Source organism: Lepeophtheirus salmonis, chromosome 3 (genome assembly GCF_016086655.4).
Source record: "Lepeophtheirus salmonis chromosome 3, UVic_Lsal_1.4, whole genome shotgun sequence".
Taxonomy (NCBI): Eukaryota; Metazoa; Arthropoda; class Copepoda; order Siphonostomatoida; family Caligidae; genus Lepeophtheirus; species Lepeophtheirus salmonis.
In genome coordinates this window covers 7,920,077-7,943,132 of record NC_052133.2, presented here as the reverse complement: position 1 = coordinate 7,943,132, position 23,056 = coordinate 7,920,077, and the positions used below count along the sequence as shown (strand labels likewise).

Here is a 23,056-nt window from a genome sequence, read left to right as displayed (position 1 = left end):
CTCTTATTTAATTATAAGTTTAATGGGGTTGTTGTCATGATTTTTGTTAAGACGGTTCTAATAGCTGTTCGAGCTAACTATTGAATCCTCTTCCATATTAAAATGAATTAATTATTGCAATTCGTGACGAATAATTAAACATTTTATCTTTTTATTGGAGTTACATGAATGGGAATCATAGTTACATGTTATTGCAGCATGAATCATCATCAAATATATTTATTCTTTTTTCGGTCAAAAGGTTTTCGGCACAGTATCCGCGCATGCAAAACTGTATAAACGACATCCTTATCAAATCAAAGAGTATTTAGTGTGTGTGTTGTATACAAGTTGCAATGTGTTTGCTTTAAATGCCTTATTGAATTGCAAAATTGGTCATTCTAATTACTAACTATTAATCGATGCTATCATTTGATTTTAAACTATTAAAACTACATGGTTATTTTGTACTTATGAGTAATATAACTGAGGGCATTTGAACTGTATAATGTGCCAAAGAAAACTTATATCTTGGTAACTTTTTATTAAAATAGTAAAAAATGACGGCATTAATATATAGATCTTCCATGTTGGAATATTCAATTATTGGCTATTGCATGGCCCTCATCCCAAGTACTGTTAATCCTTCATTTTAAATTATTCATCTCATTTTTTTCTTGTTGCAACTTCCTGATACAAATTAAAACTTTTACACATCTTATAGAGCAGTGGTTCTCAAACTCTGACCACAAACTCCTTTCAAATTGTATTCAGAGACCTTATAAAATTTTGTTATGAAATTTAAAAATGCCTTTTAGAGAGAAAAAATCATCATTCATCAATAAAATATGTCCTTTTTTATGAAAAATTAAAATATCTTCAAAGGAATAATATGTGTTTTGTATTTTATAAAAAAAAGTGAATATATATATTTTTTTTCATGAAATTTGGTCAAACTTAAAGTAATCTTAATATTTTCTTTCTCAAATCGTAGAACTTAATATAAAAGAGTTTTGAAAATGCTACTATATAGTATGGTCAGTATGATTTAATATAAGGTTTCATCTCTTGAAAATTTGTTTAATGAAGTTATTGGGCGTTTACAAACAGACAGTCTTGGTTTTATTAATATATAATATACTTCTCCTACAAATTATGAGTGTTACTCTCCGTTTTTCGTGAGCACACTTACACGTTGTTACTCAAAACTTAGTTATTCTCTCCTCAAGAATGAAATAATAAAGATAAAAGCTCCAGAATATATAAAAAAAAAACATTATTCAGGTTGCTAATAACAAGAAACTCACACCCTAAAAAAATGCTTAGGATTTACAAACTTCAGCATATGTACTCCTTTTATTTTTTAACATGATTTTCAGAGCTATGGAAACACAAGCTTTTTGATAAAAATGAGTGTTCCGGCCATACAATAAAAAATCAGACAAACTTTGCTATGTTAATATAGATAAGAATACCCACGTCGAATGTTATTTCTAGACTTATCATTTTTAAGCAGGGTTTTTTTTGCCAAAATGAGTAATAAAACAGTACTAAAATTTTGAAAAATTATCAGCCAAAATATCACATTTGAGCAATTTCTATTTAAAAAAAAATACAATTTTATAATAATAATTTAAAGTAGTAAGTTTTGTTTTATACACATCATAATTTATTCATAAATTTTTCTATATTATATCGACAAATCAAGATTTTCTCCATTAATTTTTGCCTTCGATCAGCATTGATAGTTTTAAACATACTAAAAGACGTCCTCATTAGTAGTTAAGGAAATTTGAAGTTGACAAGATCATTAAGAGTCTTGTTAGATGGATGTATCTAATCATTATCACCACAGATTAATCGTCCGACCTTTTTCATAAATGGAAGTTTAGGATTTCTCCATTGTAGCAAGATTTAAGGGGGATAATTCAATAGTCAACTTTGACCCCAATTTCCCAATCCTTTCGTTCGCTTATTCAACCATGTAATCATAAGCCTGATTGCATCATATACATAATTTGAAAAAAGAGAGCCTAATAAAGGAGGATTTTCGCTCAAAAAATATCATCAAAAGATGTTGAGTAATCTAACTAGAATCTAAATTTTCTCTATTTATTTTAAACCAGCTTAGAAAAATGAGCAATGTTTTGAGCAAAATCCCAAGAATAGTAATTTATAACAATTCAAACTAATATTTCTGGGCATATTTTGATACAATATATTATTTCTAAATTTCCTTTTCTGATACGGCAACATTCATAATTTTTATAATTATAAAAAGTAGACCTATGTAGAGTGTACAATGGATCATGTATTCTGGAAGTGTACACCGACTCATCAATACATTCTCTCTGAAAACGGGACATGAGTATGTTCATTATAATCATGAAAATTGCTTTGCTCAGGGTCAAGAATATTCAATGACTAATTAATTATTGATTGACTCGTAGAAATTTCGATGATTCATCAGAAAAGTATCTGGCGGGTATCTAAAAGTATTTTTTTTAAATGATAAGATACCTAACTCTGCAAATTAATAATAATTATATCTTTTTATTTATATTAATAAACTATATGAATTTTTCAGGTACTTTAAGATTGGAAAAAAATAATATTTCTTAAGATAACACAATTATTGACTTTTCCCCAAAAAGAAAAAAATATATATCATCAATCTCAAATAAAGTTAACAGCATCTATAAAACTACTTAACAAACGTCCTATCCATAAAATAAATTAATACACCTTGAGCCAAATTTTCCAAATGTTAAAAACTCATTTCCCTGCACCAAATTTGTTATTCCACTCCAAATAACCATCCAAGTCCTTGTCAGTTACTGAGGCCCTCACTTGTCGTAGGGCATCTATAAAGTCCGACTTTTGAATAGGTCGGACATCATCTGCAGATAAGAACTCAATTTTAGAATAATCTAAGCTTCTTATTGGTCCCATAGCTGCCTCTTTACAGAGATTTGCCATATCTGCTCCAGAGTACCCATCAGCTAACTCAGCAATTTCGATGACATCATCTTCAGTCGTTCGATGCGTTTGAGAAGATAAAAGGTTTTCAATTATTTTTAGACGAGCCTCTTTATCCGGAAGAGGAACGTAGAGCCGTTTAACCAATCTTCTCCGCGCAGCCTCGTCCAAGTCTTGAGGGCGATTAGTGGCTCCAACAATTAAAATCCTTTCATCGCCAGTTGTAGTGGCACCATCCTAAATCATGGATAGTTATGTATTTAAAAAATAATCTAAAATATCTCATAATAATAATATACTAACAAGTTGAACAAGAAATTCAGTCTTGAGTCTACGAGAGCTTTCGTGTTCAGTATCTGATCTGGCAGTGAGGAGAGAATCAATTTCGTCAATAAACACGACTGAGGGTTGATGAACTCGAGCAACTGCAAATAGAGCTCGGACCATTTTTTCGCCTTCTCCTACCCACTTTGATGTCATGGAAGAGGCGCTAATTGAGAAAAAAGTTGATTTGGATTGGGAAGCTATACATTTTCCTATTAGAGTTTTGCCTATAATTACACAAATTAGGGCATAGATAGAGAGAACAATAATCATATTAGCATTACCAGTTCCAGGAGGGCCAAAGAGTAGCAAGCCTTTGGGTGGACCACGGAGACCCGTGAAAATATCAGGTCTCATTAAAGGAAAAACTACTATTTCTTGGACCATAGTTTTAACAAATTCTAGACCTGCTATATCGTCCCATTGAATTTCTGCTCCATTATGCATAATTTCATTTTTTATAAGCTCAATCATTTTAGGATCTATCCCTTTATATAGTGGATCTATATTTTCCTCGTTCATAGATGAACCCCCTCATTAGAAGACAAGACATTTGCAACCAACGGGGATATATTTTTATCCTCTTTTACAGGTGGTTTAAATGTACTCAGAGGGGAAGATCTGGTAGTTCCCAAACGTTTTTGAACAGTTTTTTGACCATATCGGAGTTGAACATCACTTATAAGCTTATCATGCCCAGTCATAAAAGCTGTTTCTTTAGGCTCCTCTTGTTTATGAGGTACATGATGGTAATGGGAAGGAACTGAGGCTTTTTTGTGAGAAAATAAAGGTTTATCCTCTTTAAATAGCGTTTGGTGTTTTGGAGCTACATTTGATTTGAGGACAGGTTTGAAGTTAAAGCGATGGGACTCCAATTGTTTCTTTGACATGGAGTTCTCTTCTAAGGACTTGGAAGTAGCAAGAGGAGGGACTTGGGCTACCTCATCTTCCTTCTTTTTGAGAGGAAGACTTAAAAGTCGAGCAAGTGGATCGCCTTGGGATGATGTTTGAGCTTCCTTCCTAGATAAGTATAAACAATTAAGTATTAAAAAATGTTCATGAGAAATTGTGACTATCGATTAAAGTGGAAGGCAAGAAATGAACCTACGTAAGGGGAGTAGAAGTAGACATCCAAGGCTGAATATCTCTGAATGTGAGTGAAGATTTCCATTTATGACTTTGGTTCCTATATCCTTCAGCAAGGGCCAATGTGGGACCCGCAAAATTGTTGACTCCATCTTCATTATCAATAATGTCACTGCTCTCAGGAATTAAAAAAGGTCGCTCCTTGGGATATCGCCATGCCAATCGTCGCAAGAGAATAGCACGCTCACTCGAATCTGGTAAAACTTTCTCTGAATCCTCCAGCGTTTTTCGAAAGAAATAAATTTCCTCCTCATTCGGCATATTTATATATTATTCCCGGATAGAGTTCAATTATTAATTAATTATTATTTACTAATTAGTCAATTCTGTCTATGCTCCTCTTTAAATAAAAGTAGAAGTGATAAGGCTGTAAATCCTAAGCATTTTTCAGCGTGCAAGTTTTTATGTTGTTGGTAATTCAACAGTGGTTATGATTTTCTACAGCTGTTATAATCATTATTTCAATCTTGAGAAAAGAGTCTCTAATTATAAAGAGAGATCACGAGTGGCTGTGTTCATGAATGATGGGGGAATAAGGCTGAGGATTGGTTGGGAGTAAAAAGTTTAGGTCCTGTTTGACGCCAAGGAGTAGAATTGAAGATAGAAAAGGGAGGAATTCCTGGCTATTTCCTTGGTTGATGCGGAGTGGAGTTTCTGTTTATTTCAGTTGCTGACGGCTAATTTTATACGTCATGACAGCTCGCCTCGTCACTTCGGAAACATTATTGATATTGTCAGGGTTACCATGTTCATTTCGGCTTATTCTTTTTTTACACGGAAAATAGAACTCCCGCTCAAAATCCTCTTCAAATGACGTCATTTATTTTAAATCATGAGGTCACTCATCTATTCGCGAGGGAAATTCAGTTACATCATAAAATCCATTGAATCAGTTTCTACTTCTCATCAGTGTTGAGTGTTCGCTAACCCATAGCCATCCATACCAAATCTACAAGTAAACTTTTTTAACAGTCCTGCACAGTTACGAAGAAAATGGAGGAGCCCCAATTAGCTCATCAGTTTCGGGGGTTGAAAGGAGGCGTCACGGGATTGAGCTTCCATCCCCACATCAAACAAGTGGCTGCCTCATCCCTGGACTCCAATATCATGGTCTGGAACTTTTCATCTGAAAACAATTTGAAGGCTTTGAGGTACGTCTATGGAGACCTTGGTTTAGAATCTTGCCGCACGTCATACTTTCTCTTTCTATCTGAAAAATGGAGATAGCCAACGCGGAAACTTGAAATTCAATCCTCCCAACCTCCTAATTTTTAGGAAATAACATTTCTATTTTTCGAATTCCTATTCGAGTTATTCCCGAAAATTACCACTTTGAAGGATCTTGGGAAGGTGGAGTAGGTTGTGAATTTGTTTCTCCGAGTTCCCTTTTCCCCTCGATACTCCATAAGAGACGAACTTACAACCTCTTCCACAAAATACGACCTTCCCATCTACTTTAAATATCTTCCAAAGGGGTAATTATCTGAATAATGCGTTCTCATATGATGTAGGCAAATTCGGGGGCCTCAACGAACAAGTTAAATAAGAATAAATACTCTTTTTTTTCATTCATATTAATGACAATAGTACAAATAGGACCAACAAATAAAAAGACATAACCCTTTATACTCTATTAAAAATGTATCCCTCTATTGCCGAGTTGCATTATATGTCAGACGCCAAAATATCTTCAAAATAGGTTATTACATCACTATAAATCTTATTAAATCAAGGTTAATAGAATTACAAGGATAAACCATGATGTAATAGAGCTTGCTAGAATTTTCAATTTGAGGTATCGTACCGACTACTGGGCAGGAAAGACCGATTTTAACAAAATACGCTACCACTCATAGACTATGACGTCAATATTTAAAAGCGTGGTGGAAGTAAAACGTCAGTCGTTCACGCGATATAGTATTTATATTAACCTTAATCATTATAATAGAAAGAATATGGTATTTTTCTACAATTATCCTACTTTTCTTGTCCCTAATTGGTCCAAAAACAGTTCAATAATTGTTCAAATTTTTACGTTTAATGGAGATTTTCAGTACATGTTACTTTGATTATTTTCAAATATCAGTGTTTATCATTGACATCAAGTAGAATTCAACGCAGGTCTGAAGTATTTTTAATGCAGAAATCCATTTGAGGGAGTTTAGTCAAGATTTATTGGAAATTTATCTATTTTATGTAGTAAAAGTACTAACTAAGTGTCCCTAAAATGACGTCTCCTTCAATTACGATAGAATTTATGACGTTAGTAGAAACGCTTTATAGCTCGAAAGATTTGAGATCCCACTCCTACTTCAATAATATATAATTTGCTTAGCAAAGTTATTGCTTTATAACTAAAAGGTTGTGATCATTGAATATCAATTTGCTGTCTCCAATTTCCAGATAGAAGGAGAAAATATGACGTTTGAGCAAAATTATAAGCCATGCTACTAAAATCAATTATTAAAGTAATATTTACTAATTCAATTATAATTTACTACTTACTAGATACTCTGGCCACACTGATGCCGTCCTCGACATTCAATATTCCCCTTCTGGAAGTCTCCTTGCCTCTTCTTCCAAAGATCGTACCATACGAATTTGGGTAGTTAAGTCTGTCAAGGGGCAGTCCACAGATTTCAAAGGTCATCAAGGACCCGTTCGCTCCGTGGATTTCAACAGTGACGGCTCGAAAATCCTTAGTGCCTCTGATGATAAATCCATCAAGTTATGGACTGTAGAAAAGCAAAGATTCATCAAATCATTTAATGGCCATAACAATTGGGTACGCTCTGCCAAGTGGAGTCCTGATCAAAAAATGATTGCTTCTGTGTCAGACGACAGATCTCTTAAATTATTTGACGAAAATACCGGAAAAGAGATCCATTCCTTCAATGAACCTGGGAGGGGTTTTGGACAGTGTTTAAGTTTTCATCCCAGTGGGTCCTGTATTGCTATTGGGACTTCAGACAAGAAAGTGAAGATGTATGACATTCGTACGATGAAACTTCATCAAAGCTACACCTCCCATACAGGACCTGTTAATCAAGTTGCCTTCCATCCCTCTGGATGCTATTTATTGTCATGTTCCTCTGACGGATTCGTTAAAATGTTTGATATAATTGAGGCACAGCCGGTATATGGATTGACAGGACATAAAGAAGAAGTCACTGCCATAGAATTTTCACCAAAGGGAGAATACTTTTCCTCGGGAGGCTCGGACAACGCTGTTTTTGTTTGGAAATCTAATATTGACTCCTCATCATCCAATTCTCTAAAAGATAAGAATGTGAAAGATGGAAATACTGTTAGAGCTCTTTCAGAGCTAGATCTGAATAAAAGTGATTATGAAAACATTGAAAAACAGTCCATACTCAAGAAAAATCCACTGGAACAAGATGTTGATACTACAACTCTCAAAGCCGAAATTAATAGACTTAATCAAAAAGTGGAAACTTTAACACAGACTATTTTCTACATGGAGAAAAGAATGACCATTGTTGAGGAGCAGCTGAAGTTGTATACTGATCCTAGTATTGGGGAATCAGAGACTTGTGAATACTAATTTTTACCCCTCATGTACATATATATGTATATTTTTTAGCTTTGTAAATTTGTACCATATAATATATATTTTATCAATAGAGGAGAAGGGATAAACCCCCAATAATATAATTAAATTTAGTCATTCATAATATTTCATTTTTTTAAAGATTACTTGAGTAATACTAATGTACAATATACGAGTTTTATTCGTTTTTGTCAAAGCAATTTATCCTGGTCATAAATAACTATAATTAAACCCTTCCCACCTTAGAATTAACTTAACTAAACTCACAAATTATCTATAATTTTTATAAATTTATTTCCTTTTACTATTAATCGCGTAACATTGTGATGGTACACAACTGTTCTTCATTTTCTTATGAACTTATTAATGAACAAATATCACACTTTCTCAGCTCGTATCCAAAAATACCCTATTGTACTCGAAAAATTGACTGAGACGGTATAGTGTCACTTAAAATCCTAATTTTTACTTAGCTTTGAACAAATGAAAATACATAAGGCTAAACCCATGAAACTCTTGAAATCAACGAAGACAATTAAGTTTTTTTTAAATGTATTTGTTTTATCTACTTGCATCATTATAAGGCTTAATTTATAATATTTAGGTGTCTAGAAGTATTTTGGAAATCCCCATGGAAATGCTGGATTTTCATTACTTAAATGGGGGAAATCAATTTGATGTCATTTATATTTAATGTAGATAAATTGTTAATCTTTTATCTGGTCTATTTTTTTTTTTTTTTTTCAATCTCTTGCTTCGTTTAATCGCCCAATCGTTGGAAAATAAACTATCTCAAAATAACATCCAAAATCACGGATAGGGTAGAATGGATCAAATAAAAGGTATAATGGGCGTTAAAACATTTAATTATCTAGTATTTCGTAAAGTTTCCAACCAATCTGTCCATGCGAAGTACATAAATTTTATCCCGACTTAAGCACCTTCAATCTTTATTACTGCGCATTATCAAAGCACTTTGTCTTTAATTTTAACCTCTCTTTTTTCTTTTTCAATAATGATCATTTATTGTCTGGAGAGCGTGGTAAGATATTCATATACTCGAATTTCATATTATACAATTCAATTGCAGGTACTTAAAATTATCATATTTTGCACAATACTGTACTCTGTAATTCCTGAAAATTTCATCCAATTTTCTTGATGTTTAAGAAAGCTGTGTTGTCTTATTGAAATATCATATTTTATTAGATCACAGGTTTTGGTGTAGGTTATAAGTTATAGAGTAGAGTAGAGTGGACTCCATTCTTGGGAATGACATACCATGATCGAAACAATAAAGCGATCCATTCACGATGAGTTGATAATTTTAATATTTCAAAATGGGATCACTTAAAGAATACCAAATGGAACAAAAATCCTTCGAGATGCATATTACTTTAAATTATACATTGAATATTTTTCTATGATATTCAATTATATTCCTCATCCCTATGTATTAGGAAAAAGTTATAAGTGTCTAAAGGAGAGTGTCGTTTTTCATCATTTTTTAGCCTAATAATGGAAATATATTGAGTTCAGAACAAGATACAGAATCAGTAAAAACACTTTTTAATCATAAAAACACGTTTACATAAGTTTAGTTTAATTAATCCTACTTTTAATTTGGGAATTGTTTTAAGGGAAAAAATGGACACTGAACGATAATAGTTACGAATTAATATAATATCAGATATTTCAGAATTCAGATGACTCAAAGAAATACTAAGATCAGTTTTGGATTTTGCACTCAATGTTAAATTCATTTCTACAAAATGAGTGTTCCCCGTGTTATCTCTCTCTTATTCAAAGTCGTAAGAAATTGAGGGTGAGCGTTGTTTATTATGATGATATTAGTTTGTAAATAAGGCAACAGAGAATGGCGCCGTATTACGATAAAATAATACAACTCTGAATTATTATAATTATCATTATTACGTAGATATCCCCTCAAGTAATCTATACTTGTAGAAGCCCAGGAACAGAAAGTCATACCACCTTGCGGATAATATATATTTTGATTTTTTGTTCACGCCCTATTGCCACTCCCCATTAAATAAAATGCTCTTTTGAAGATAAATATTACATTTCTGCAGATAAATTTGTTATCTCCCTTCCTTTCTAATTTTGAGACCTTGCAGCCCCCGCTTGCAATTGATTAATACATGGTCTATTCAAAATACAAGGTATCAATCATTTAAATACACTTTTGTGATGCTTATTAGAATCCAACTAAGATTTTTGTATATTAAGAGCATGCATCCCATAATTGGATCAATGAATATTACTTATCACTACAGTTAATAGCAAAAAGTTACAACTGCAATAAGATTTATTTTTCACAAATAACCAATTATGTTTGCCTTAGACAAACCCATAACAATATGATATCAATATGTATTAGCTTTCTATGACAAGTGAATTTTACAAACCTGTTTTCTACTGGGTCCTATCGTGGTATCCTGGGATGATATCTTTCTCGAGGAAATAGATCTGAAATGTAGACACAAAAATTTAATTATACGGATTTCAGCAATGATTCGTAGTAATAATTGCTAACGATGGACCCCATTCAATAATACATTTTAATATGATGGTAATTACTAATTAGTTGTGCTTACTAGAACACATATTACCAAGTTAAAAGCAATCTTGAAAATCAAGAAAAGATAATCCCAATTTATTTTGTACTTCCTTTTTACATATAGATATACATATATTTCAGACATATTTGAGTCGGTAATTGCTTATATATATATATACACGATAATTTGTCAAAGAATACAAATGTAGCCCATACTTAATTTCGAGAAAAATAATTCTAGCTTATTTTTCTGTTGACAGACCACATATCTACAATGGGCTTCTGAACAGTGAGAGGTATTATTTTTGAAAATTGGCGATTGTTGTCATATCTAAAGGTCATAAGGTCGGAGCAGCTTTCATGTAATGAATCAATGCATAATAAAAAATCTGGATAGGATATCATCTCAATAACAAAATAGTTCATAATTAATAACGAAATTGTACAATAGAGCGTTTTCACATGACTTCACATTTTTGATGTCGTCCAGTAAGTGGGACTAACAACCAAGTTTTATAACAATGAAACCCTTTTCTTCATTAATATTAAGGAAAATAGTGAACTAATGGATGTCAAAGTGTAACCAACAAAAAGAACTTAAACCTTACTGTCTATAAAAATTTTATCTCTCAATTGCCTTGTTTTATTATATATTTATTCCCTAAGTTGAGGAATTAAAAATATTTTATTACATTGTTATACAAAATCAGCTTTTCGTGTTACAAATTAATTATTACAATGTAAAGAATATGAATTTTGTCTGTAACTACCCTACTTTTTGTGTTCCTAATCGACCAACAACAACAAATAATTGTACAATTCTAACCATTTTTAGTACACATTACTTTGATGACATGCAAATGTCAGTGTTTTCTCATTGGAACAAAGTATTGTCTTTCTATTTATAAAGCCGTTTGATGCGAGTTTAATCAAGATTTATCGAATATGTGTCCATTTTATATAGTAAAAATATCAACATTGAATCCTCAAAATGGCGTCTCCTTCCATTATGATGTAACTTAGAATGTCAGTGAAAACGCTGTATATGTACTATCTGAATCTTTAGTAGCTAGCTGAATGACAGTTCAATTTAATCACGGGAATATACCATATTAATGACATTTTTGTTTCAGTTACTTTATTGGTCAGAATACATAGTATTTAAAACGGTGAATTAAAGACAATTTTGTCACAAATAAGATAAGTTACAAAGCTTTCATTTTTCCGAATATTTTATTTATATAAGTTGAAGTAAAAAAAAAAAAAAAAAGAATTGAAAAATGTACTTACTTGAAAGGTGATAACCGTGATATGAATTTTGATACCTCTTACTGCATTTAGAATTTCCTTTTTCATCCTGAATATATTTAATTTATTTCAATACAAATGGTTTTCTGTCCAATAGTAATTAGTTTTGAGAATCAGAGTAGTAAAAAAAAGTATAGTATATATATATATCTGGGGAATGCCAAGGATTTATAACAAATACTATATAAACAAAAAGGGAATCCTTGATAACAAAATCAAGACAGCATCCTCAGTTTAAATAATATTGAAGATCTAACAGGATGAATATTAATTATACACATGGTATGGTCGTATCCAAATCGTATGGAAATGACTGCTAAAGTTCTGATATGGGAAATTCATATCTTTGGTTAATATACTTTTTTTTAATATTAAGCCTTAGGCTTCTATGTTAAGTACGAATTTTTCAATTTTCCTGCGACAAATAGGGCAAGGACGTTGATTTTTCCATAGCTTTTTTGCACAGGGGTAACAACAAACAGTATGACCTATGTTACCATGAATAAGTGTGGCATTTTTAGGTCTCCGAAAACAGAAAGTACACCCAGAAAAGGATTCATTTTGAGTTTTATCATTATTAGAGGCGAGAGAACTTTTTGTAGGATTATAGCTTTTAAATGGTGTATAGATACCCTCGAAATCATTTTCTTCGCTAGAATCATCCCGAGACTTCTCAGAACAAATACTGTCCTGACTACCAAGACCAGAATCTTGGCTCTCATAATGATTGGACATCTTAGATGATGTTGCGGATGAACAGGGTTGGGAGTAACTCCTCAAATAAGATGGTATAACCTCCTTGTTCTTTGTACGGAATTCCTCTCCCGTATCAGATTGAGTGGGGGCGGCGCCACCATTTCTCATCATAATTAATTCATCAGATGCGAGAGTGTTCCGAATGACGTGTCGCCGTTTCTTTCGGGGTTTTTCTCTTTTAGGAAAAGTTTCTTTACGTTCTTGCCAACAACTGTCACAGTACGATAATATAACCTTATTCTGTTCGCCGCATTTACAACATTTATAAACAGATTTAGTATCTTTAATCTCAAATTCATCATCTATATCAGACTCTGAGTCGGCCCAAAATTCCTTTTCTTCCTCCATCAGGTCTAAAACTGTAGCCATTAATACGACATCCTATATATAAATTCTATATGTTAGCCTTAATATATAGATAATAATATGTTCATAAATAGAAACTTAAGAATCAATATATATATTGTATCATTATGAATTAAATGTTTGATTGACTCCATATTCAGTTATAATTATTATTCCCTTTCTCAAAAAAATTTGTTTCAAAGCCAAAGCAGCATTTATTGAAAATATTTTAGTAGTAAATTAATACATGAATTATAATTGTATCACGAGTAGAGCAAGAAGTTAGAAAACAAAATTGATAGTTTACTTATATTGCAGGAATGTCATATGAACATAATTCACCGTATCTAATTAAAAAACACAACTAACAATGATAAAATCAAATAACTCATAACAAAGTTGAGGTAAGTTGAGATTAAACTCTGTTACCGCTTTAGAACTTACATCAAGTTCAGAGTCTTCATCCGAATTTTCGTTATTCTTACGACGACGATCTTCTTCATTATCTTCTTCATCATCATCATCATTGATTTCGTATTCGACACTATATACCATTTCATCTTCATTTGAGCTACCGGAACTATGCATATTCTCATTGTCACAACTCTTACTGTGGTGACTACCCTCACTCATAGCAACAGTTTCATACCCTTGAGCCGAGTAAATAGTTTCTTCATCAGTTGAGTCGTACCCTAAAATAGATACTGTATAAGTCGAGAGTCTCCTAACTCTCTTTGGAGGAGACGACGAACTTGAGCAACCTGGTTGCTCTTCACTTTTTTCATACTCTGAAAATAAGGTAAGAGAATATTGTAAGTTACCACCGTATGTACGGTCAAAGGATATTACCAATAGAAAACTTTCTTTTATGGTCGTTTTGATCTTCATCCTCAACAAAATGACAAGAACTACTTTTTGAATAGTCGCCGTCATTCTCTTGAATATTACATTCTTCTTTGGTTGTTAGATCTTCAATCTTTACTTCGTCAATGATCGGTACACGATTTATTTCGCGATCAAGTAGAGCTCTAATAAGTAATGCATAATAAATTGCCTGCGAGACAAGCAAATGAAAACTTACGTCACTTGACTCCGATGGAACGCTTTAACCTTAAAAGCTCGTTCCAAGAGATCGCCTTCGATATTGGCGATCTTAACATTCCTAGGATCAAAAAATGTGTCCTTTTTCTTTATAATATACTTGGATAAATAAGATAAAACCTATAAATAAAATACATAAAATGTTGACTCACTCAATATTTCCAAGAATACATAAATATATTACGACTTATGAGACTTTGATATACCTCACTATACTCAAAAAGTGATTGCTCACTTTTAAAGTTATCAAGGAGCTTGAACGTATCTCTCAGTTCTTTACTAATGATAAAGGTCCCTTCCACTTTGTAATCAACAGACGGTTGTCTACGCAAATTTGATTGACTAGAATTTTTATGGGAATATTCACAAGGAACATGATTGCTTTCCGTTGACAATGAGTCCGTTGATGATGCTGCCTCTAAGTTACTTCTAGGATCAGTAGGTGGTTCACATTTTATAAACTGGAATTGTTTGGTTATATAATAACTAGAAAGTAAATTAAAAATCAGGCTCGTGCTCAACAAATTTTATGTAATCTTACCTAAATTGACTAACATGGAAGGATCTGACATTTAAAGCGTCTTCAAGATCCTTATCACAAAGTACAATCGCAGGATTTGCTGCATCAAAAAGCTTTTTGTCCTTAATCACTTGGCTTAATGTACTTTGAATCTGAAATTAATAAAGATTTCTTACAATTAAATTATGAAATAATGCGTCTTATCTTTCCAATATTTCAGGTCGTATACAAAACTTTGTTTACAAAGTATTCACATGATAATTTAGAAATACAAGATACATATGGAACTGTTCAAATATAACTCAAGATATGATATCACAAAATGAGCCCTTTTGCAAAACATGTAATTGTCTTACACAGTAGAGACAGTTGTTTATACAACGTATTGGCTTTTCCTAGTATACTAAAAAAATACGATGACTAACAATAATGGATATGAATGATTGAAAGTTCGATTCTAGGAAGAGAAGAAATTCAGCCCAATTTTTAATGAGGCTTTTAACTAAAGTATAGTTCAAATGGGTGTAGAATGTACAAACATAATATATGTATTGCCTCATTCATATAAAATAGTGCATCATTATATCGACACGTTTAATTCATTATTGAAGGGGGCTACTCTATCAATAAAATATTTAAAAACTAGAAGTTGTGTAAACAGCTTCTTTAATTAAATATACATACCTCATATATCTACCATTAAAACTTATTACCGTGATCATGATAAAGTCAATCCAAGTTATATTATAAGCTTCTTTATGTTGATATTTAATTAGTCAGATGATTTTGTACATATTTCGTGGAAATTTGGATGAATTGCCAAAATGATGTATCCTCATTTTTAGAGATACTATAGATGTATACTGAATATATTATATAGTTACATATCTATACGCATAATATATTCTTTTAAATTCAACACTGTTTCAATTCCTGTTTTTTTAATTATTAAAAAAAATGTACGACAAAAAAAAAAGCACAAATTTTGTTTTCTCCAATTCACAGATATATTAATAGGAAGAATGATGTAGATAGTCACATGGCACACATTTAATAATTCAATTCACTGTACTTAATACTTGGTTGCAATGAACGTTATGAGACGTGATTTACTTCTAGTATCTTGTGTGTATCTCAGTGGTTCTCAAACTGCTTTTTTTAGGTTGCGCTCCGTAGCATTCCTCAAATATTAATTATGTCCAGTCCAGATATGAAAAGAAAGCAATTATGCTAAGTTGTGGTTCGATCCCTGACACGCACTTGACTTAAATAACGGAAGGAAATACCTAATGGTTATATATTATGTCATAGATAAGATTTTATTTTGTATCTTTAGTATTGTAAGTACGCTCAGACTTTATAAAGTTGGAGAACCACTGGTCTATCTACTTACAACAAATCATAAATACGTATTCTCCCGTTAAATATAAAGTTTATACAAGATTTAGAAATCAATTTACAGGTCTTACATATTGTTGTTCCTTAAATCCACAAAAAAAGCTTTACAGCCAAACGAATATAAGCAATAACTTATTCATTTGGTCAGTATTTTAATATAAAAATGACCTAAAACATACAAATTCAAATTAAGATCGTTAAACATGTCCATCATAATATATTTATTATAATCTATATTTATTAATGTACTTATCACTGCACAAATAACTAAGTTTACTAAATATATGATCTCTAGTTATAATAATTGGGCAGAAAGTTTTGTGTTGCAATAGTTTATTAGCAGATTATAATGCAGTTTTAATTGTGGACTTCTAATGAGATCTTAGTTTTTTTCTGCAACTAAAAAAATGGGGTTTTAAATGCCTTTTGTTCGGAAAAAATCAGGAAAAAAAGCTAGTAAATTTGGAATTATTGACAAGACGTTGAATAATACATGTTTATAAGTTGCCAGCTTTTTATTTATTTATTTTATTTTTTTGAGCTCAAACGCTATGTAGATTGACTATATAATCTTTAAGTCTTCAGTTGTTAAAAAAAGCGTTATTTATAACCCCACCCCCCGATTTCAGATGAAAATTTTGATTGGATTAGATACCTCCAGTAAACATCCTAAAAAGAGCTGACAGAAAATAAACTAGGGTCAAATTCGGCACTTTAAATTTATGCATAAACAAGTATTTGCTTCGATTTAACCATTTTGTTGATCAGTATTATCCATTTACTTTTTTTAAAACAACCAGGGTTAATTCCAAATACGTAAATTTACTTAACCCAGTAACGCCTATAGTGATCACAACACTTCTCTATAGTCATAAATCAATATCATACTTAATTAATCCTCTTAATTTGAAAATATGAAGCATTATCATATCCTATATTCTTCAGAAGGATCTGTAATACATTTCAAGAGTCTATCATAATATCTTCTGTAGTTAAAATTGATTTTTCCCTACCCAATCTTTTTTTTTTTTTTTTTTTTTTTTTTTTAATATATATATATATACAGAAGTAGAAGATTCCATATTCTAGACTTTAGGTTGAGTTATTAACTAATGAACTGAAATGCATTTGGAACCACCTACTTTTCTAGGTTTTTTTTGTTCCGATGGTAGAGGATTTTATAGAGGAAATTATGATAAATAAAAGGATAAATGTAAATATGTTAAAAACGTTTTCAGATCTGCCTAGTGTGATCATATGATCACTGCCTTTTCCTCGGTCAAAGAAAGTCCATTTTTAGGAACAATTAGCTAAATCATAAAGTTTTGTTCATAAATATTAAAAACAATATTTCCCTGCGTTAATGCTATGAGCAGAAGAAATTTGTTTTTTTACTTCACAACAGGTATATAATTCCTTTCCACAGGTTATCCTATTTATTTGTTCACTTTTATCCACATTTGATTGTAGATAGTTGATGAATACACAAGTGTATATTGTAGATAATCTGTTCAAAAAGTTTGAATTAGAAGAAATTAGTGCATAGAAGGTTTTATAAACAATGATTTTATTACATTTCTTTGTCATAGTAAATCTGAATTGTGAGATAATGGCTCGCTATAATCATTCATAAAAAACTAATTAATAAGAAAGAGTTTTCTTGCAACTGAATACTTGAAATAAAAAAGAAGTGCGTTTCAAAAAGTTAGCAATTTATTGAAACCTCTAAGGCTTACAAGGTTAACTTCATTCAAAAGAACTTAAATAGATCTTTCAAATAACGGCACATTAGTTGAGATTTAATTTTTTGTTGGCCCTTGAGATCAGGATGAAGTTGATAATGTATTATTAACGAACTCAAAGTGCATTTGTATCCTGTGACCATTTACAATCCGGCTGCAATTTTAGTCGAGAGGGAAAGCTGTTAGATGCTATTAATTGCACCAGAGGAGAAAATACCTTTTGGGTAATAGTGTCATGTGCAATTAGTAGCAATTGAATGCTTTTCTTCTCGAATAAAGTTGCAAGCGAACAGATCCTAGTAGTATACGGTGACAGCATGCAATTGAATGTTGAGTCCGTTAATAGTGCAAAATCAACTTCATCCTACTCTCAAGGACCAACAAGAAAAGTAACTCACCTCGATAAATTTATATTGTTTGGTATCAAGTGAGATGAGGTGAGGGAACTTTCGGTGCAGGAAATTCCAAATCGGAGCATCGTCTTTAAACTGGCAAATAGCATTGTTACTGCACGTTGACATTAAAATAGAGATTAGAAATCCGGTTAGGGCGCCTTGATCGAGATGACTTAAAGTTTCAGAAGCATTGTTGATTCTAGAGGAGAGAGATGAAAAAGATTAGAGAGTTTTAGTTACGAACAATGTGTGACATGTGGATAAGATTATAAGGGAACGAGGGACTTGTATCGAATCATATGTACCCGCTATTAAAACCGTAAGGTCTGGAAAAGCTTTCGAAGAGGCGACCCATGATTGTATAACTGAAAATACAGGGTAATTCTCATGATTGAAGGAAAGTTTAGCGTACTCCAAAAACTCAGACTACATTGTTTAGGGAATTTCATCATGACAGCACTCGAGTCGCCCTCCCCTTTTTTGTCTAATGCTATTAGTTATTACTTACCTTCACTATTTTTCTCTTCAACTGATTATGGACTCGAACGAACCAAGATTTCAAATGTGATGAAATGTTTTTTTACTCCGGAAATGGTTTCCAATAGTAGTCCAGTAGTTCTATAGAAAAATAAGTTTTACGTAGCTCGTAGATTGCTTAATTTATTTCTATTTATTACAACTATATTTCAAAGAATAAAGAAAATTTCCTTTATGACTCTATAATACAGCCCAACTCAGCCAAATCTGCCTTTTCTAGTCTGTTTGTCTTCCCCTCTCTCTCTTTCCTCCTATCTATAATACTGGGCCCTCCTCTACGCTGCTTCCTTACTAAACATGGCGAAATTCCTTCAAAAATACCTATTTTTTAGCATCTTTTTTGTAGTATTCCTCGAATCTTCGCTCATGAAGGAACAACGAATAAATAATTAATAGCGCATAATTTAAACTACTTTTTTAATTAGAGGATATGTCCAGTCAACTTAAAAGGAAACTAGAATGATTATTTTTATATTCTTGAATGACGAATTATCATCAAGCCATTTCTATCAACAAGGATTATTCTTATTAAATCTTTGGGTGTGCCCGAAATTGCACCCTTAAAGTAGCTAAAATAAATCTTCACGATACAAGAATGACCATAATGGGGCCTATATATGACTCTTTAATCAAATGAAAGTTCTATATTATAGCTAAAATACTTGGGTATCATAACTCATTCCGGTAATTTGAATACAAGGCCTATGTCTATGAAATATTGGGATTTTCGTTCGAGATGTTTATTATGTTGACACAAGATATATAAATATGGTCTTGAGCAATATACACATTCATATGTATATTATAATTAGTCACATTTTCGCTATTTCCGAATCAAATTCATGCTCATCAAATTTCCTGTGAATACACATGACGAAATTATATCTAAAAACACAATTAGTACGACATCTTACGGATAGATTTGATAACAATAGCCAATGATTGTGTGCATAATACAGAAAAAAATATTTCTTTCTGTATGACGTACATCAGGGGAAGGCAACATCCATGATAAAGAGAGCCAATTTTTTTAGCACTATGAAGTGAGGGTCACAAAACCACACTTCAAATAACTTGATATAACAGACGCTACAAATGATTCTCAATAAGAACACATAGTATATGTATTGATATCTGTATGTGTATCGCACCAACATAAAACTGTTTTCTGCACATAAATGCATTTTTATATGTAAAGACAAAAGATTTGCTTAGAAAAAATGCAAAAAGGAATTTTAACTTCTTCATATAAAAAAGTTTCTTAAAAAAGTCCAAATAGCTCACATTCAATAATGGCAACATTAATTAAGCCTAATGAGAACCTATGGTTTGGCCTGCAGACTCACAATTTATTGGATGTCAATTTTTGTGGTTTTAATGCACATTAAATGAAAAAGAGTTTCATCGGTGTTTCTCTCTTTGGATTTTATGTACTTCATGTGCAGGCCGCACTGAATGAGTTCAAGGAACTTGTGTGGCCCCGGGTTGCCAGTTGTCTAACCCTAGTCACTATATATACAAGGGCCTAGTGTATAAAGTCATTCGCTATCACTTGTTCTAATATCGTCGTTAAGTACGTACTCTAAGATAAAAAAGGTATAATTTATGCTAGAAACATCAACATGTAACCTTCAGAACAATATAAATAATTGAGAATTGCGTATTCTTAATAGATCATAAGTTATGATGTATTATTGACAAATGTTGTCCTCGTATTAATTTTAAAAATACTTTAGTTCGAATTATCCATCCTTGGTCGGGATTTCATGACGAAGAGGCACTTGGGCAGAGGTAGAAAGTTTCTTTAGAGATATTGGGTCAATCCTGAATGAGGACCAGCCTCAAAATGTCTTTGGTGAAGGTGGTGCTTGGTACGATCTCTATTCTGAAGAATGGATTACATAGAAAAATCCATGGGATTAAGGTCAGAGCTACTAGGTGGGCACATATTCTTTTCCCGAAAACTCTGGAAATTTGTTTTTCATCAATCCTGGACACTTTTTGCAATTGAGAGGGTGGCCTACCTTGGCTAAAGATGTAAGGTCCTGAAGTGTCCTGAAGCCAGGGAAGGGGATCTTATCGAACAAGAGGTTCTTGTAGTTGATCTTCAAACCCTCTATAATTAAACAGAGAAGTATCTTTAAACACTCTGACATAATAATGGCCCAAACCATGACACTGGGCAGCTTCTGGCACCCTGCAGTGCTCCTAAGGTATGTTATCAATCGTCTTGGCTGCTCCACGGTTATTTTGGGCGTTGTGGATGTCGTTAAAGGTGAATAACTTTGTCGTTGCTGTCTCTTCACAAGTGTCTCTTCGTCTCCGCCATGTAATCCGGGCAAAGGGTTTCGAACTAAAGTTTTTTTAAAATTAATTTATATTACAATTTGATTTTTTTTTTGAATGTATGCCAATTCATGAATTTATAAAATGAGATGAAAGTATCAATTAATAGTTGTTGATGGAGTATGACTTTGAGCGTTGTTTCAATTGAGTTCTACTAATATCTAGAGTGAACCAAGGGCCAATCACTTAATCTCATGTAGGGAGATGTGTATATTTTATGATTAAAAATCAAATGACAAAACCTAATTGACTTTGTACAATATTACTCCTTTTTTATTTCAACAGCATCAAAAAATCTATGTGAAGTCACGTGTTACAATTTATATATTAGTCTGTAAACAAAGCGGCAGAGAGTGGCGCTTTTTTATAACTTAAAGTAAAGTAATACAACTCCCTGAATGATAATTATTTTATATAAAATATAGGTGTATGTTAGTCACATAGAGGGCGTTGTGAAAATTATTAACAACATGTACTATTTTTTTTTTTTTGCGGACAGCAAATTTATTTATTTTGCTCATATCCTATTAGAATGACTAATGTTGTAAAGAATTAATGCAAATGATTACGAAAAAATTGCAACTTGTACAAATTGCTTATAAAAGTTTTAACCTGTAGAGACATTGCAACTTGTACACCGCGTACGAGTCATAGAGATATTAAAACTTTTTTTTATATCTCTACATATGTATATGATTTTTATATCTCTGAGTATTTAATTTAAAAAAATAATTGAGGATTTTCTCATTTTATTGATTTTTATTCAAGGATGTTTTTATGCTGACGCACGACAAATGATAAGGAATGTATATTAGGTAATTAAGTAATTTCGTATTATTCGTTTTATTTCAATGCTTTCTATACAGTTTTACTGTTACAATCATCCTATTTAAGTCAAGTATGCTCTTTCTGTTTATTGGCATTGGCCATAGACAGGAACAGCCAATAATCACTTGGTGCCAGGTCTGGACTGTAGGGTGGATGCATAAGAACTTCTCATCCGAGCTCCCACAGCTTCTCTCGCATTATCAAATATGTGTACAGCCTGGCGTTGTCTTGATAAAACATGAGTCATGACTTACTCTCATATTCCAGTTTTTTTTTTTTTGTTTTTTTTAATGTATCCAGCCATCTGCAAATGGTTCAAAGCAGTTTTTTGATCGACGTTCAGCAACTGGACGATATTATGATTGCTAAGATGATGAAAAAAATTTCAAATATTAAGTTTCTTGGTTAAAAATCTATAGCTTTTCACAAAGAATGAAATATATTTCAAATATTAAATTTTTCGAAAAAAAAATTAAAACATTAGATTTTCTAGTAAAAAACAAAAAAATCCTTAATTGAGGACGCTAAAGGCCCTCCAGCCTACCTCCTTGAGACGCCCCTGAGTTATGCACCACTTATAAAATTTTCTTTCAAAATCTCAAGTACCCCATTTGAGAACCACTGCTTCAGTTCATTACTAATCCTAATCTTCAGTCACAGTCATTTTTTAAATTTTATAAAATGTACTTTTTATATTTTTTTTCTTTTGTTCTTATTTTAGGGGCGTACCCAGAGGGAGGGTTGTAGCCCCCTTATTTGAGAATCTATTTACTTTTTCTGCCCACAGGTTGTGCAATATACCAGCGGGGCACGTAGTGGGCTCATAACCTAACGCCAATTGACTGTTTTTTGATATGACCTCAAGAGATAACTAACATTTTTACTTATATGATCCATTTGACTTTCTACTGGGTTTGCAAAGGTGGTCAGCATCCAGAATGGGGGCTCAGGTTTAGAAACGTTTAACAACTATAACTATAAAATGCAATATAGCATTTTTTAACATAAAAAGTTAAATATTCAAAATCCGTTAAATTTTAGTCCTTTATGAATCATTGATGAATCTGTGAGAAAAAATATTGATTTTTTTTAACTAATATTTTCATATTTTGGCGCCAGTGTTCCTTTTTCTTTGTATTTGTAGTCGTGATAGGCGAATATTTACGTTTCATTTACGAATTCATTTGAATTAATTCATTG

The 23,056-nt window shown here is 32.1% G+C and overlaps 3 protein-coding genes across 15 annotated transcripts; 1 reads left to right on the top strand and 2 right to left on the bottom strand.

Moving 5' to 3' along the window:
- Positions 1–2,512: 2,512 nt before the first annotated feature.
- On the bottom strand, positions 2,513–5,271 carry LOC121114257 (fidgetin-like protein 1). Its single transcript, XM_040708168.2, has 4 exons — positions 4,391–5,271; positions 3,567–4,302; positions 3,262–3,509; positions 2,513–3,195 (listed from the first exon to the last, which is right to left on the bottom strand). The coding sequence occupies exons 2-4, from the start codon at positions 3,802–3,804 to the stop codon at positions 2,755–2,757; spliced, it is 927 nt and encodes a 308-aa protein (XP_040564102.1). The 5' UTR covers positions 3,805–4,302; positions 4,391–5,271; the 3' UTR covers positions 2,513–2,754.
- A 150-nt stretch (positions 5,272–5,421) lies between these two features.
- LOC121114256 (uncharacterized) lies at positions 5,422–8,123 on the top strand. The gene is made up of 2 exons (XM_040708166.2): positions 5,422–5,579; positions 6,937–8,123. The coding sequence occupies exons 1-2, from the start codon at positions 5,422–5,424 to the stop codon at positions 7,991–7,993; spliced, it is 1,215 nt and encodes a 404-aa protein (XP_040564100.1). The 3' UTR covers positions 7,994–8,123.
- LOC121114255 (E3 ubiquitin-protein ligase Mdm2) lies at positions 6,333–21,265 on the bottom strand. Of its 13 annotated transcripts, XM_071886980.1 has the most exons (13): positions 20,854–21,265; positions 20,414–20,798; positions 18,654–18,763; positions 18,149–18,344; positions 14,632–14,762; positions 14,297–14,576; positions 14,071–14,210; positions 13,839–14,017; positions 13,434–13,777; positions 12,521–13,025; positions 10,429–10,489; positions 6,934–7,702; positions 6,333–6,878 (listed from the first exon to the last, which is right to left on the bottom strand). In XM_071886980.1, exons 4-11 carry the CDS (start codon positions 18,269–18,271, stop codon positions 10,446–10,448), a joined length of 1,746 nt encoding a protein of 581 aa, XP_071743081.1. In that variant the 5' UTR covers positions 18,272–18,344; positions 18,654–18,763; positions 20,414–20,798; positions 20,854–21,265; the 3' UTR covers positions 6,333–6,878; positions 6,934–7,702; positions 10,429–10,445. The 13 variants fall into 13 exon arrangements, with proteins under 13 accessions (XP_071743081.1, XP_071743080.1, XP_071743079.1 ...); XM_071886979.1 differs by having other exon boundaries at positions 20,707–20,992; XM_071886978.1 differs by lacking the exons at positions 20,414–20,798; positions 20,854–21,265 and having other exon boundaries at positions 6,934–7,235; positions 7,300–7,702; positions 18,654–18,981.
- Between the last annotated feature and the right edge of the window lie 1,791 nt (positions 21,266–23,056).

Coding starts and splice junctions, on each gene's coding strand:
- LOC121114257 (XM_040708168.2), bottom strand. CDS start 3,804: ATGAACGAGGAAAATATAGATCCACTATATAAAGGGATAGATCCTAAA. Junction 3,510..3,566: donor CTTTGGCCCTCCTGGAACTG/GTAATGCTAATA, acceptor GTGTAATTATAG/GCAAAACTCTAATAGGAAAA. Junction 3,196..3,261: donor CTGAATTTCTTGTTCAACTT/GTTAGTATATTA, acceptor TCCATGATTTAG/GATGGTGCCACTACAACTGG.
- LOC121114256 (XM_040708166.2), top strand. CDS start 5,422: ATGGAGGAGCCCCAATTAGCTCATCAGTTTCGGGGGTTGAAAGGAGGC. Junction 5,580..6,936: donor AACAATTTGAAGGCTTTGAG/GTACGTCTATGG, acceptor ACTACTTACTAG/ATACTCTGGCCACACTGATG.
- LOC121114255 (XM_040708161.2), bottom strand. CDS start 18,500: ATGGGTCGCCTCTTCGAAAGCTTTTCCAGACCTTACGGTTTTAATAGC. Junction 14,577..14,631: donor TTCCATGTTAGTCAATTTAG/GTAAGATTACAT, acceptor TTTACTTTCTAG/TTATTATATAACCAAACAAT. Junction 14,018..14,070: donor TTCCATCGGAGTCAAGTGAC/GTAAGTTTTCAT, acceptor ATTACTTATTAG/AGCTCTACTTGATCGCGAAA.